This window comes from Aegilops tauschii, chromosome 7 (assembly GCF_002575655.3).
Source record: "Aegilops tauschii subsp. strangulata cultivar AL8/78 chromosome 7, Aet v6.0, whole genome shotgun sequence".
NCBI lineage: Eukaryota > Viridiplantae > Streptophyta > Magnoliopsida > Poales > Poaceae > Aegilops > Aegilops tauschii.
Window position 1 is genome coordinate 397807641 of NC_053041.3, and position 13818 is coordinate 397821458.

At 44.8% G+C, this 13818-nt stretch overlaps 4 protein-coding genes across 4 annotated transcripts; 2 read left to right on the forward strand and 2 right to left on the reverse strand.

Annotated features, from left to right (window-relative positions):
* Positions 1-202: 202 nt before the first annotated feature.
* On the forward strand, positions 203-1446 carry LOC109732823 (uncharacterized). The gene has a single exon (XM_020292055.4). It carries the CDS (start codon positions 565-567, stop codon positions 1156-1158), a length of 594 nt encoding a protein of 197 aa, XP_020147644.1. The 5' UTR covers positions 203-564; the 3' UTR covers positions 1159-1446.
* Positions 1447-1917: 471 nt separating this feature from the next.
* LOC109732912 (pre-mRNA-splicing factor SLU7) lies at positions 1918-5967 on the reverse strand. The gene is made up of 9 exons (XM_020292149.3): positions 5646-5967; positions 5239-5402; positions 5032-5144; positions 4439-4849; positions 4183-4318; positions 3771-4070; positions 2978-3194; positions 2466-2569; positions 1918-2375 (listed from the first exon to the last, which is right to left on the reverse strand). Exons 1-9 carry the CDS (start codon positions 5659-5661, stop codon positions 2229-2231), a joined length of 1608 nt encoding a protein of 535 aa, XP_020147738.1. The 5' UTR covers positions 5662-5967; the 3' UTR covers positions 1918-2228.
* LOC109733000 (protein CHLOROPLAST J-LIKE DOMAIN 1, chloroplastic) lies at positions 5916-9417 on the forward strand. Its single transcript, XM_020292234.3, has 10 exons — positions 5916-6208; positions 6305-6404; positions 6498-6602; positions 6707-6784; positions 7110-7165; positions 7565-7622; positions 8224-8349; positions 8484-8579; positions 8712-8783; positions 9025-9417. Exons 1-10 carry the CDS (start codon positions 6078-6080, stop codon positions 9085-9087), a joined length of 885 nt encoding a protein of 294 aa, XP_020147823.1. The 5' UTR covers positions 5916-6077; the 3' UTR covers positions 9088-9417.
* A 1374-nt stretch (positions 9418-10791) lies between these two features.
* Positions 10792-13481, reverse strand: LOC109733096 (uncharacterized). The gene is made up of 5 exons (XM_020292321.3): positions 13160-13481; positions 12902-13058; positions 12156-12206; positions 11454-11546; positions 10792-11142 (listed from the first exon to the last, which is right to left on the reverse strand). The coding sequence occupies exons 1-5, from the start codon at positions 13300-13302 to the stop codon at positions 11065-11067; spliced, it is 522 nt and encodes a 173-aa protein (XP_020147910.1). The 5' UTR covers positions 13303-13481; the 3' UTR covers positions 10792-11064.
* Between the last annotated feature and the right edge of the window lie 337 nt (positions 13482-13818).

The following is a 13818-nucleotide window of genomic DNA, read 5'->3' on the forward strand; positions in this document are numbered from 1 at the left end:
GGTGTGGACGGCCTCTGACAAATCAATCGTTCAACAATACATAAATTTTAAGAATAACAACATGTATTTATGAATATAGAAACGACAATGATGTATCGTTCCCTCGCAGGGCCACCGTGGGATCTAGTTCCTGGCAGGCATACAATGGCATCGCATCGCAACCCCCCTCCGCTAAGGAAAAAAGGAGAATCAGTGAGGACGCAAGCAAGGGAACGCGAGGCCATGCCATGCCATGCCAAGTTGCCTGCCAACCCCCAGAGCCAAACCCAACAAAAGCGAGCGAAAGGTGGTGGAGTCAACCACATAGCGTGAGTCTTACCCGCCCCAACCGCCGAAAGCTATCCGACGCGGCCTTTACCCCTCACGCCAGCCACAGGCCACAGCCAGCCCACGCTACAAAGAGCCGATCATGCCTTCCCAGGCCGTCCCCTGCACACGCTCACACTCACACACACACACACACACACACACACACACACACAATCTAGTCTCCTGATCTCGTCTCTCAATCCCGTAGATCACTTCCACAGTAGTTAGCCAGCTAGCCAGCTGCCTGGATTAGCCATGTCCTGCTTCGCCGTGCCCGTGCGCACCTCGTCGTCGTCGTTGAGGATAAGCGGCAGCAGGCAGCCGTGGCGGTGGTGGCGCAAGTGCGCGGGCCTCGCCGCCGCGGCGCACACCAAGCTCCGCCGCACCGTCTTACGCGTCCGGTGGTCGGCGACGGGGCGGCTGGGCGGCCACCGTCGGCGCGCGCCGGCGCCGCCCCTGCTGTCTGTGCAGCGCGGGGACCACATGAGCTTCGCGCCGGTCTATGTCGACGAGCTCTACAGCCAGCCCAAGGGCCTCAGCGTCGTGCACGAGGAGCAGCGGCCGCAGCCCAGCACCAGCAAACTCGCACGGCCAGCCGGCGGGGTGAACAAGGCACGCGTGCATGGCGTCGCCGCTGCTACCGGTGGCAACAAAGCATGTGCGGCGGCTGCGGCCGCCAAGAGCCTCGGCGTGAGGGGCTTCTTGCTGAGCCCGGGCAGAGGAGGCGTTGGGATGGGGGAGGTGGACGTGAGGGCGGAGATGTTCATCAGGAAGTTCAGGGAGGAGATGAGGCTGCAGAGCCAGAGGTCGGCCGAGGAACTCCAGGCCATGCTTGCAAGAGGCCTATGACCTCCATCGTACTAGTAATAATAACTCGTCTTCTCATGGATGTACTTAATTAGCCATGAGGATGCGTAGATTAGCTATAGCTTGGTTTGGTTTGCCGCTTGAAGAAAGTTGGAAAATGTTTCGATTGGGAGCTTGGATTTCGCCTTGTGTATAGGATTGTAGAGCTTGGTTTTCGACTTGTATATAGGATGGTAGCATTCGTTGATCATCGCATGGAAGTACATGTACTGTTGGGTATTCATTAAAAGATGAAAAGATGATAACAAAAAAAAATTGTATACCTTCGTATATCAGAGCATTATCATGTATTCATCCTACTTGTGTTTGCAACATACAGTTGCTTCTAGTCTACTCTTCGTAAATATAAATCTTTATAGAGATTTCAATATGAACTACAAACTACATATGGAGCTTTTCTAGAGATTCCAATATAAACTACATACGGAGTAAAATGAATGAATCTACACTCTAAACTACTCCCTCCGTCCCAAATTACTCGTCGCTGAAATGGATGTATCTAGAACTAAAATACATCTAGATACATCCATACGTGCGACAATTAATTCGGAACGGAGGAAATACGTCTATATACATCCGTTTCATATTGGAATCTCTAAAAAGACTTATATTTAGGAATTGAGGGAGTAGAAGCTAAGAGCACCAGAAATTTGATGTTTACATATTGAAGATCCACGAGACTTGAGTTGATGTCGCCGATCATTTCTCTCGCAGAAAATAAAGCATGTGACTAATGGGTCAGAGCTAGCAACAATAACTTATTACTCATGAACGGTACAAATATCCATATAAGTGGGCGTATGCCATGGTTACCAAGAGGTTACAAAGAACATATGAGAACAAACTTCATTCTGCTTTTGGACATCACGCGTCATATCTGTACTTCACAACATCAGCAACTCACGAACTGGCATGCCATCCCGTCTTCCTAGAGATCGCAGAGAATACAGACACGACAATCCGGCAAAGGATGGGCAGACCAGGAGTTCAGGCGTAGCCAGCTTACACCTGCATTACACAACAGCTGCCAAGCAACCAGGGGACATGAACGCCTAATTGAGAAAATCCTTCATAGGATCGTCGTGGCGGACTCTCGTCATACGGTAGGCCTCCATGTCTTCCGCGGTGACCTCGTCGTTCCACTTCACATTGTACTTCCTCTTTCTTTCGTCCATCTCTTCCTTCTTCCTCTTTGCCTCCTACAGAAAAAAGTAGCCTAACTTCAGCACCAGCAACAATGAATCAAAAAAGAAGAAATATGCAAAGGTGGATGAACAAGAGATGCTAACCTTCTTTAAGGATTCCTCGAGCAACTTCTGGTCCAGGACAAGATCCTGAGGAATATCTGTTCCCCAAGTGGCTAGTTTCTTTTCTTCTTGTCGTACAGGTTCCTCTGCACCAAGAAATTCCAAGTTAACTTGAGCTGTTCATGACCACCGTAGAGTAACGCCTCAGTTGATTTAACACTATCTAAACTAAGCTAACATGAATAAACTGAAATCTGGGACTACTTTCTTAACTAGACAAGTTTCAGATAAATAAATAAGAGAACCACCTTCTATAGCAGAACAGATCGCTGTGTAGTTGACTATAGCATGACCTAATAGTTAATTAATACAATTTGGTGTTTTTTTCAACAGCAACAGTTTTATCCTATGACACTATGCTAAAGATATGATTTCACCATTATCCACTTTACAGTGTAACATTATCTGGCATGCGCAAATATAAAAAGAGCAGCCCGGTGCATGTAGCTCCCGCATGCACAAATATAAGCCAAAATAATTTCTCAACAACACACCTTCGGCAGCCTCCTTGCGGGCCATATTTTCCCTCATCAAATCAGCTGATGCTTCAGCAGCCTCAATTCCAGCAAGGCCTGTGCAGTAACTATTTTTAATAGTCTGCTTGCAGCACTTATAGCCCCATTGATGATCTTTCCACCATGAACCCCACACTGTTGTGTGGTTATTAATTAGGACATCCTCTTCATATTTGCTCTTAGGAAGAGCTACATCCTGTAGAATAACAGAGAAAGTGTGAACAGTTGAACTAGAATGATAGTATCCAATCTTAACTGTCGAAACAAAATAGCTGGCATCAAGTAAAAGAAAATTCAAATCTAAATTTATTTTAAATGGCAAAGCAATAGCCAATACTATACGGTAATCACAACTCAAATAAAAGCCCTAGAAAACCTACATTCCAAGTTAATTGGTCAGCAATTACAGTATTTATCTTATTTTGAGAAGTTTTATATGGTTATTTTTGGTATCCAATGACACCCATCGCTTACGACTGCATATAACAAACCTCAAGATGATCATCATCTCTTCATGCAACCCGCTGCAGTTAGCTGGCCTTCTCAGGTCTAGGATTGTAACAGTGCATATAAAATCATCTATAGTGAAACCATAGGGTGCTGTAATATGGTGTGAGGTTAAGAAAACAGTCACACAGAAGATTGTTCACACCATATAATTGATGTGAATCTTCAAAACATTATAATCAAACCACAACCTCGCATCATAGCAACAGAAGAATAGCAAATGATTATAATTATTAATGGGCAGCACTCGGTATTATGTACCAACCTGTCCCTTGATTATGCGACCAGTCCGGTCATACTCAATCTCTTTCTCACTTTGCCCAAGAAGAAGCTCACGAGGGATTGGTTCGTCAGATGCAGCATTCCCATACTTCTCCATAATTTTGTCCTTGCTTTCAGATTTCAACTTCTCCTTCTTGATTTTGAAACTCTTGTACAGTAGTTCAGCTTGAGATGGGGCTGCTTGCATATGGAAATCCTGCCCCTTGTCAAAAGCCTCCCATGCATGGACATTGAGTTGCTTGAACTCCAGAGCTTGTCCACTAAGTCTATTTTGGTTATCACCCTGCATCATAATAATATATCAGAATACTGAAGCTGATAGCATAGCCAGGAGGAGATTTGACAGAACTTTGAACAGTGTAAGGAATTTAACTTGTATCTTCTCTATAACTTACCACATAGAATTTATCATTGGGATCTGCATCTGGCAAAGGATCCTCACGCATGGAGCGGGTTTTTGGATCATAATATGCAGAGTTCACATCAAGATTCAGAAGATACTTTGCAGTGTCTTCTCTAATACGCAGATTCCTGTGAAGATCAATAATAAACATATGCATTAGAACCGATTCTCATACAACTGAGGTTCACATGATCTAGTATAATCTAGAATTTTAAAAGGGACAACATTTGTATCCAACAAGGACATACCTCACAGTTCCGGTGCTTCCACCGCCTGTTGTGCGCACACGCTTCTCTACCTTAGCAAAATCCATTTGAGCGCTCTCATCAACTTTAGCCTCATCTATCTTCAGGCCATCTTCTTCATCCTCTTCACTGCCCACATTCTCACCATCCTGCTCACCGTCCTTCTCCTCGAGCTTCTTGAGCTGTTGTTCTTTCAGGAACTTTTTCCTGGCCTCTTCTCTAGCTTCATAATCTTGGATAACACGAGTGTAGGTTGATGTGTCATAACCATTCCAACGGTCACGCTTGCCATCATAATCAAGCTCAAACGACTCAACTTTCTCATCCGGTGCTATATTCATATTAGTATATTTAGCTCCAACATTCCGAGGTCGGTCCATGCATTCCTTCTTATTGTGAGTCATGGCTCCACAGCTGAAATATCAAGAGACATTATCCGTAAGAAATGCTTCACTACAGAGTCCAAAGAACATCCATGCTAGCTACTTTAGGGACTTCGTTACGAAGTCACGGTAAGTACTAACAAGAAAATCCACATAACAATGAGCATCACTGCTGGACGAAAACTAGCAGCATGAGATGAACACCGCACTTACTTCTCGCAAGCGCCTTTTCTGTATTTGTTGGCCTGGAAAAGCCTGGCACCCCTATCGTACCACGCTTTTGTGTAATTCGGATCCGACTTCCATTTCCGCTGATGCTTCAAACTCTGAAACCCATCCAAACAACAAGTCAGGGATCCACTAACCAAATCATCCCCCACCGCAAAAACTAGAATTTTAATAGGGCACAGAACAACTTACCGGCTTCTCGGCGTTGAGATACCATGGGGCCGAGGACATATACTGCGGGATGTGAGGGTTAATCTCGTTTCCATCCTCGTCGACTTCGGCAGGGGCGAGCCCCGCCTTACGCGCCTCCTCAAGCTCGAGCTGCTTCCGGTGGTCCTCACGAGACTTGAACGATACTGCCATAAACGCAAAAATCACACCGTTAAGATAACTGTCGACGGTAATTCGACACCCCGATTAGAAATTAGGCAACGAAAAGCCCGCGCGGCTCCCAGCGAAACCCTATTTCCCCTCGAACCAATTATGCCGCAGAATATGCCCCCGGATCTAAAATCGGAGAGAGTCCGCGCGGTTCACGATGCGAAATCCGCACCGGCGAGAACCGAGATAGGGTTAGAGTTTCGAGAAGATCGACTCACCTGAAGCGGTCGCCATGGCGCCTGCCTCTCCTAGTCTGCGCCGGCGGCGACGAACGGCGGCGAGATAACGAGAGACGACGAGGAAAGAGAGGAACGCACCCAAACGAATTTGGAGGATTTTTTTTCTTTTTCTTCGCGGTGCCAGTTATTATGCGTGGCGGCTAACCCGCAACCGTCAATGGGTCCGACTCGGAAGCCGGGAGCCCACGGTGGTTACCGCCATAGTGAGAAACGTGGACCGTCAAAGCCCAGTAATCCATCCCGGCTCGTTCGGGGGCTAGGGAAGAGCCCGCAAAGGCCCAACCGCGGCGCCCCAACCCCACCTTCCGCAACGACCCACACAGATAGGACTCGCCGGCTGCTTCGCCGTCCCCTCGCCGTCGCGTCGCGCACAGGCTCTGAAACCCTACGCACCGAAACCAGCCATTCCCAATGGCGGCCGCGACGGCGACCGCTGCCGCACCGGCCGTGTTCGCCCCGGCGCTCGTCTCTCCCCTATCGCGCCGCGCCTTCTTCCCGCTCCCCCGTCGCGCCGGCCAGCCCGCCATCCCTCGGTCTCTGCGGTAATTCCGTACCACCTCGCCTTTTTCTCGGTACTTTTTTGAGGATTTTAATGGCTGGACGCGATAAATCCTTTTAATTCTTGCCGGGAACTGAAGGCTCTTGGCGTCGGCGTCCCCGAGGAGATGTGGGGTGGTCGTGAATGCGGCGGCGGCGGCAGGAGCCCCTGACTTCAGTGACGATGAGAGCTCTTATGAGGTAGACGCTGAAATGGGCTACATGACCAGATTTCTATCTAATGCTGTGCACCTACTGAACCTGTGTTTTGATTTTGTGCTGTTTGGGTGTTAGATTCTGGGCATTACCCCACTCGATAGCTTTGACAACATGAAGCTAGCATACAAGAGGAAGCGCAAGGAAGCGGAGGAGACAGGAGATGAGGACTTCTTGGCCAAGGTTACGCGCTGTATTGAAGATTGACTGATTGTGTGATTTTGGCTTGCACTCCTTATTAGTTTTGTTGTGGTGCACTAATAATGGTGGTGCTATTGGGATTTCAGCTCGAGAAAGCATATGACACTGTGATGATGCAGCAGCTACAGTATAGGAAGAAGGGGGTCACATATGGATCGGTTCAGGTAGGCTGTTATGGCATGCATGGATGCTGATTTTTCATAATTGGGATACTCACAAGTTACAAGATTTGCATTGCATTTGTTACATATGTAGATGCTTTTATATATATCCTATTTGTAGAAGGATAGAATGGAGTAACTAAACATATCCTATAGAAGGCATTGTCAGTCAAAGGTACGGCGCGGTTATAACTGCATTGTATATATCCTAGGAAATGTACAGATGGATAGACTTGTAGGTTGAAATCATCTAAGTCCTTTCCTACTAATGTTCTCCGCTTAATATGATTTTCTTCATTACTTGTCTCATTTACTTTCTGAATGTCAGGTATCAAAGGATATCAAGTACGCTGACAATCAACCAATAGTTCCTTGGGGACCTAGGTACATTTAACTCAAGTTCAATATAAGGAATTTCTATTTCCTTGTTCCATCGACATTATTTTTCTGGGTTCACTTAATTTTTGTGATGCACGTTATGAAAATGGCAAATTCATTCTCTTTATTATCCATGAATGTCGTCATGAAAATGTTACTGGACAATTTTAACTCAGCAAGTCAGCATGATAAGCAGGCCTATCCCACAAGCGTGCATCGCCCTGTTTAGTTCAGCCTTCTCCTTGTTTATGCGTTTAATTTGATACCAAGGACCAATACTCTTATTCTGTATGGGCAGCACAACTTTTTTGTAACAAGGATATGTGCACCAGGCACTTGTAATTTGAACTAAACAGCAGCATGCATGTGAAGTTAATACTATTGATAAATTTATGCATCTTGCAGACCCTCCAAATCAGCAGTAAAGGATGTGCGCATAAATATGGCAATATCAGCAACAATTGTATGATCTTAACACATTCCTAGCTATTACTGGTCTATTCACTATCATGTTTTTATGCTTTTCAGTGTCTACTTTCTAGTTATTGTGACTATCACGTTGATATGATTATTCTTATAACAAATTCGATTGATTTAAAGTTACCAACTCTAAATATACTTATTATAAGTTGTAATGCTTGAGCGTGCATTTGAAATTTCTGCGTGCATGTTAATTTAGTGTTGTTATCAGTTAAGAAGTTACACCATCCTCCTAGTTAAAAGTAGATGTCGTATTAGCCTAAAAGTCTGGTGTTCAATACTTCTCATTTTGTGTTCTTTGGGTAATGTTTCCATTAAAATGCCGTTATTAAGTATTGAATGCTACGAAATGCCTCTCTGAATCTCTTCAACGAAGTCTTTGTTTAAATGCTCGTATGTCTCCCTGGCCAATTTATTAAGGCCAAACATATCAAAAACTAAGGTGTTGGTATTTTCCTCATCTTGTGTGCACAAAGTTCGAATGCATCTATTTGGGCAAATGAAATTATGTTTATGGATATTTATTCCTTGACTAGAAGTGTATCTTTATTTTGCAAAAGATGTTTATTTCAGTTATATTGCAGGTTGTTTGCATTGCTATCATCGGTAATGCGGACTGGAAGCCTTTGCAGTTCTTGTGTTTTGCTTTCTTCTACAGAATACTTCAGAAGCTGAGGGTTACTGAACCACCAATAACTCCAATATATAATGTGAGACCATTTCCTAGACACTTACTAGCCTATAATTAGCACATCACTGTACAGTGTTGAGCCATTGTTGTCTGCGTGGATTTTATATGTATTCAGGAGTTTAACATAATCACATTTTCTGGTGCTTTCTGCAGGAGTATGGTGAGGTTGAGGGAAGAGGGGTACGAATGGCAAAACGTGTATTCCGCGCTTTGGGTTTGATATTTGGATGTGTATTCGCTGCGTCCCTGGTCAGTGGTGTTATCTTACACAATGCATTACCGCTAGATTCTTCTTGGGTTTTCCTGCTGCAATGTTATCTATGACCGCTTGTACTTTTTATTTGCATTTTGGTTGACTATTCTGTCTGCTATTCTTTTCAGGGTTATACAATAGCTCTTAACTTGGTTGAGTTATCTTGGCAGCAGACTCCCCGTATTGTTTATTACTACCAGGTATAGTTAACATCAGTGTGCACTAGCTTTTTTCATATCAAATGTGAAGTGTGTGTAGATGCATCAGCCATATTGTAGAACCATTGTGATCTGTGAGTTGAGCACACTTGTTCATGGAGGGTAACGTTCCATGTCAAGAACATGCATGCTGGCTAGATTAACTTTTGGTCCTTGGCTGCATCACATCATCTTATGCTCACTTGTGATGTACTAAATTATTGTGTGTAATTATTTGTTTCAGGAGTTGATTGTTACGGCAGCTGCCTCTGTTCTGCTGTGCATCACGGCTTCGTACTACCGGTAAACAGTACTGGAGGAATTATATCCTGGCTTAGAAAACCTTTGGATGTTAGGACGAGGTGGGCAGCTTTCGGTGAGAGACTCCACACTTGTGTAGTGGCGTCACATTAGGGAAAAGCCAAGACGCGGACACAAATTTTTGAAATATACGTACTTGTGCCATCATTTGAGGTAGAGAATTTTGGGTGCGTGCTTCTGTTTGAACAATTGTGGGACTCACTGTGCAAAAGGCGATGGCTGGTGAACATATTTTGTGTGCATATTTAGCGGTGTAATGTATGAAATTGAAAACATATCTGATTCTTATCCGTATGAAGACTGATGGGTCCTTTAAGCCTTGTGCTTGTGGTTTGTTTTGGTGTTGTTGGCAAGCATGCTCCATTCCAAATTAATTGAAGTTCTAGGTTGGTTCTAAGTCTATCTTCTTTGACTTTGACCAAGTCTACTGAAGTTCTAGGCTTGTCATAATTGAGTACTCCGTTTGTTCCATAATATAAGAGCATTTTTGAGACAGAGTCTTATATTATGAGACAGAGGGAGTACCTGCTTGTGGTAGCTAGTCTGGTCTAGAAATGTGCAAAGCAGCACATCTCTAAATCCGAAGCTGCACAAAATTCGTACAGTTTGCAATTACTCAGTTAACCACTAGATAAGGAAAGATAAATCAATCAATGTCCAGCGTCGTTTGTGTAGGAGTAACAGTTTTCCAGCGCTCACTAGCAAAAGTTCATTCTTAACCAAGGTGTTTTTCCAAGCCCTAGGCGCTGAGCAAGCGTTGTGCCTCTGCTTAGTGCAATGACAGCTTAAGGTACTGTTTGGTTCATAAGTCCTTGGACTTTTTTTAGTCCCAACTTATAAGTCCCAAGTCCCTAAAAAGTCCCTACATGTTTGGTTCCTGGGACTTAACATGGACTAAAAGACCATATTACAACTATAAGTCCCTCATTGAGAGTCTTATTTCATAAGTCTCAAATGCCCACTTTAAGTCCCTACAAGTCCCTCCTGTTTGGTTTAGATGGGACTTAAAGGAACTTTTTTAAACCCCTACATCAATAAGTCCCTGTAACCAAACATCCTCTAAGCGATGCCTTTCTGTACGGATATCGTACGGACAGGACAGGAACAAGGGCGCCCAAAAATCAATTTTCAGAGCATGTAAGGCAAGAAAGCTGGCAGCGACGAGCTCGGGGAAGAGAAGCCACCAGGCTCCAGCCTAGACGAGGAGGAGCCTGGGAACCGAGGAGAAGGGGAAGGACTGGCGGCGAGGTCGAGGAAGGGGAGCTCAAAGTCCAGCCACGGCGCTAGGTCAGGGAAGAAGATGGGTGGTGAGGTCAGGGAAGAAAGCCCGATGCGCACGGTCTGATTTGCTCTCCTTTGTTTCTCTCACCCACTCTCCTTTGACAAACCCTAGGGGTCCAGCCCTTACCCAAAGGCGAAGCGGCAGGCCTCTGCTCAGCACTTAAGCACACCTAGTGCGCTCAAATTTTCACTGTTCTTAACTGAAGAAATACATAACCAAAGCGTTTGACACAGTTGCGTTGAGACTTGAAATTTTGAAGAACACATTTTCGCCCCTCTGGTTTCAACCAAGAGAACTGTAACATGTACCAAACCAAAAAACTTTGGAGTACCAAAGGGTTCCGATTGTCTTGTACTTCTATTCAATTAGAACCAACTGATTCAGAAGAAAAAAACAACAACCAAGAAATAGTTAAATGGTATGCTTTATAGCTACCAAATTTCACATCAACAACATCAGAATATAGCAAAATGGTTATTTACCAGTTAGTTACAAAAGAATGGGGCAATTTCTCTCTTTCTCGAGACGCTGAATTGCAGCAAAGTAAACACACCTATACAAAAAGCATTACCTAGAACAAGCTGGCCTCCTGAAACCATAAACCCAATTTGTATGTATTCTAACACTTCAATGCAAGTAATGCTGAAGCTATGGAGACCGTGCATCCACCGGTCAAGAGAATCAACCACTGTTACCAAGCCCAGCCATCATCCCCGTAAATGTGGCTACTGCAAATCCAAGCACCGCGCCAGCAAAAACCTGATAAGATACCTCAGAGTCAATAAATACATATGTGAGACCAAGAATGTTGAATACTCCCTCTGTCCCAAAATAAGTGTCTTAACCTTAGTACAATTTTGTACTAAAGCTAGTACAAAGTTGGGACACTTATTCTGGGACGGAGGGAGTATGTCCCATGGTTTCGTGCACTTTCATCAGGTAAGAAGCAAATATGATGGGATAGGGACTAATCGCTTCATGCACTTGTGTGCAAGTACCATGCGTTAGTTCATGAAGAATTAGGCATTCATCTTCCTTAGCATGGCTGATAAGGGAGCAACAGATCAAACCTGAGGAGGCGTGTGTCCTATGAGCTCTCGCAACGGTCTTGTTTCAGCAAGTGGATGCTCTGATGGTAGCTCGTATACAATTTGATTCAAGACCTAACAATTTATTTAAAACAAGTTATAACTGGGATAGAAGCATCGCCAGAAGAGCAGAAAAATAGTGAATATACTCAACTGAAAATTATGGTGCTTCCCAGGTTATGCATATGGACTTAATAATAGCATGGCCTCTTAGGTTCACAAAATTTAACTAAAGGCACAGATCACCAATGACTTCTGTGGTAAAATGTTACTCCATGAGCTATTTAAGTGGACATAATTTGTTGGTGATCACCTAATTTGTTACTTCAAATAATGTTACTCCTCCTGTGGTAAAATGTTAATTCAAATAGCGAGTATAGTTTGTTGTATAAGCTATTTAAGTGGACATAAGCAACAAAACAAGCAAGGAAGTACATACGGTACTTACTAATGAGACTACAAAGTGTTACAACATGTCAACAATGCAACAAAGCCTAGATTGTTCTAGGCTTCCAGCTAGATTTGTGCTTTTCTAGCTGAATAAGAGACCGTAGTTTTAGCAATGGGCCACCACTTGGCATTCATAAAGTTGTTCGTTGCTTCCAGTATTTATTTGACATAATCCTTTCCGTCCATAAATTATTTTACTTTTAGTTACAAATATTTGAAGGTTTCAGATAGTACCTCTGCTTGCCTCCCTGCATGTAGCCTAACACCAAAAGCATCATACATCACCTGCAAATTTGCATTGCCAGAAAGATGGCTTTAGCGAAGATGCTGAAAAAAAGTAGCGCATATGTAACGCAGAGTGCTGCATTTTCTGAAGATGACATGGAATCATAAGCAACATGGCGAGCTCGTCGGGATACCACTATGCAAGACGTAGGGGAGTTAAAAAAAATACAGCCGTGAGAGTAGGCGGAGAGACTATCTGTTTGTATGGCTGTGCCTTGTGATGAACTCCTCCACACGATTGATTTTCAGTACTACTTATGCACAAGTAGGGGTGATTTTCTCATGCTTGCTACTGTCCTACTTTCTACTTGTTTGCTCAAGTTCGCAAATAAAGTCAGACAATATCACCACCATGACCACACCATGCCCCCAACCACATATATTATCCTCTATGTAATCATAGATTTCAGGTGTTTAAGGCGCTTGCATTTCTTCTCATGTGTACTGTACTTTCTATTATTATAGTAGTAATAACTGAACCAAGATATGCCGTCTTTAGGTTTTCTACTAAAACTTCAGTCTTGACTAAAATTTAGCTACTGAAGTGATCCAAGAAATGAACGAAATGATGTGTAGGTTTACCAAATTATTTACCAGAAAAGGATACTACTCGTCAGATCGACGACCCATCATCGAAAGATCCAACATTTCTAACAGCTAGAACAATCAAGACTCAAGAGAGAAACAGCGCTAACCACAGAGGCAAAGATGGCAGCTGTGGCGAAGAGCGAGCAGCTGAACCCTTCCTGTAGGCCGATGGCGACTGCGAGCGCGGTGACGGTGGCCGAGTGCGAAGACGGCATCCCCCCGGACCCCACCAGCTGCTTCGCGTCCCACCGGTTCTCCTTGTACCTACGCACGCGCGCACGGATCCCGTGACGGAGAGCTCAGATCCAGCAGCCGGCGCCGGATGGCAGGGTAGGGCGGGTGAGGCGCGCGAGAGATAGGCGTACCATGTGGTGAAGACCTTGATGGACTGGGCGATGGCGAAGGCCAGCACGGCGGCGATGAGCGGGCAGTTGCCGAACACGGCCAGGTAGGAGAAGGCGGGCGACGCCGCGGGCGGAGGCTGCGCGGCGGAGGCGGCGTCTCCCATCGCGGCCGGCTGGTTCTAGAAGCTTCCGCCCTCCGCCTCTTCCTCCTTGCGAGAAGAGAAGATCCGGGTCGGCTCCGACACGCTCACCCGCCGCGGTGCACTCGACCCAGTCACTCCTTGGCAAGGTGCCGGCGATTGGAGATTTTGGAAGCGTCCGAGCTGGCAAAATGGGGCCTTGCAGCTGTTAGGGTTGGACAAGTCACCATATATCATGTGAACACACATGATACCGCATCTCAAAATTCAAAATTGCAAAGTCCAATGGTGCTGGGAACAAGGGAAAAAGACAATTTAGTGGTGATGGGAATCAAGGGAAGGGTTGGCGACGGCAGAAGAAAGCACCTCAAGTTGAGAGGGGAGAAGGGGCTAGAAATCGCAAAATCATTTTACAGGCCGCCCTAAAACGATTTTGTGAAAACTCGAAGGTCCTAGCAGAACAGATCCATTAAAGCGTATCGTAAATTTAAAAACATAGATCATACTCCCTCCGTTTCACAATACATGCCTTCCATTTAT

What these genes read in the sequence shown, in the direction of transcription:
- LOC109733000 (XM_020292234.3), top strand. Translation starts at nt 6,078, where the DNA reads ATGGCGGCCGCGACGGCGACCGCTGCCGCACCGGCCGTGTTCGCCCCG. An exon ending in ATGAGGACTTCTTGGCCAAG is followed by an intron (nt 6,603 to 6,706) that starts GTTACGCGCTGT and finishes TTGGGATTTCAG; the next exon opens with CTCGAGAAAGCATATGACAC. An exon ending in TGGCAATATCAGCAACAATT is followed by an intron (nt 7,623 to 8,223) that starts GTATGATCTTAA and finishes GTTATATTGCAG; the next exon opens with GTTGTTTGCATTGCTATCAT.
- LOC109732912 (XM_020292149.3), bottom strand. An exon ending in ATCTCAACGCCGAGAAGCCG is followed by an intron (nt 5,145 to 5,238) that starts GTAAGTTGTTCT and finishes GATGGGTTTCAG; the next exon opens with AGTTTGAAGCATCAGCGGAA. An exon ending in CCAATGATAAATTCTATGTG is followed by an intron (nt 4,071 to 4,182) that starts GTAAGTTATAGA and finishes ATTATGATGCAG; the next exon opens with GGTGATAACCAAAATAGACT.
- LOC109733096 (XM_020292321.3), bottom strand. Translation starts at nt 13,302, where the DNA reads ATGGGAGACGCCGCCTCCGCCGCGCAGCCTCCGCCCGCGGCGTCGCCC. An exon ending in ATCAAGGTCTTCACCACATG is followed by an intron (nt 13,059 to 13,159) that starts GTACGCCTATCT and finishes GCGCGTGCGTAG; the next exon opens with GTACAAGGAGAACCGGTGGG. An exon ending in TAGGACACACGCCTCCTCAG is followed by an intron (nt 11,143 to 11,453) that starts GTTTGATCTGTT and finishes GTATCTTATCAG; the next exon opens with GTTTTTGCTGGCGCGGTGCT.
- LOC109732823 (XM_020292055.4), top strand. Translation starts at nt 565, where the DNA reads ATGTCCTGCTTCGCCGTGCCCGTGCGCACCTCGTCGTCGTCGTTGAGG.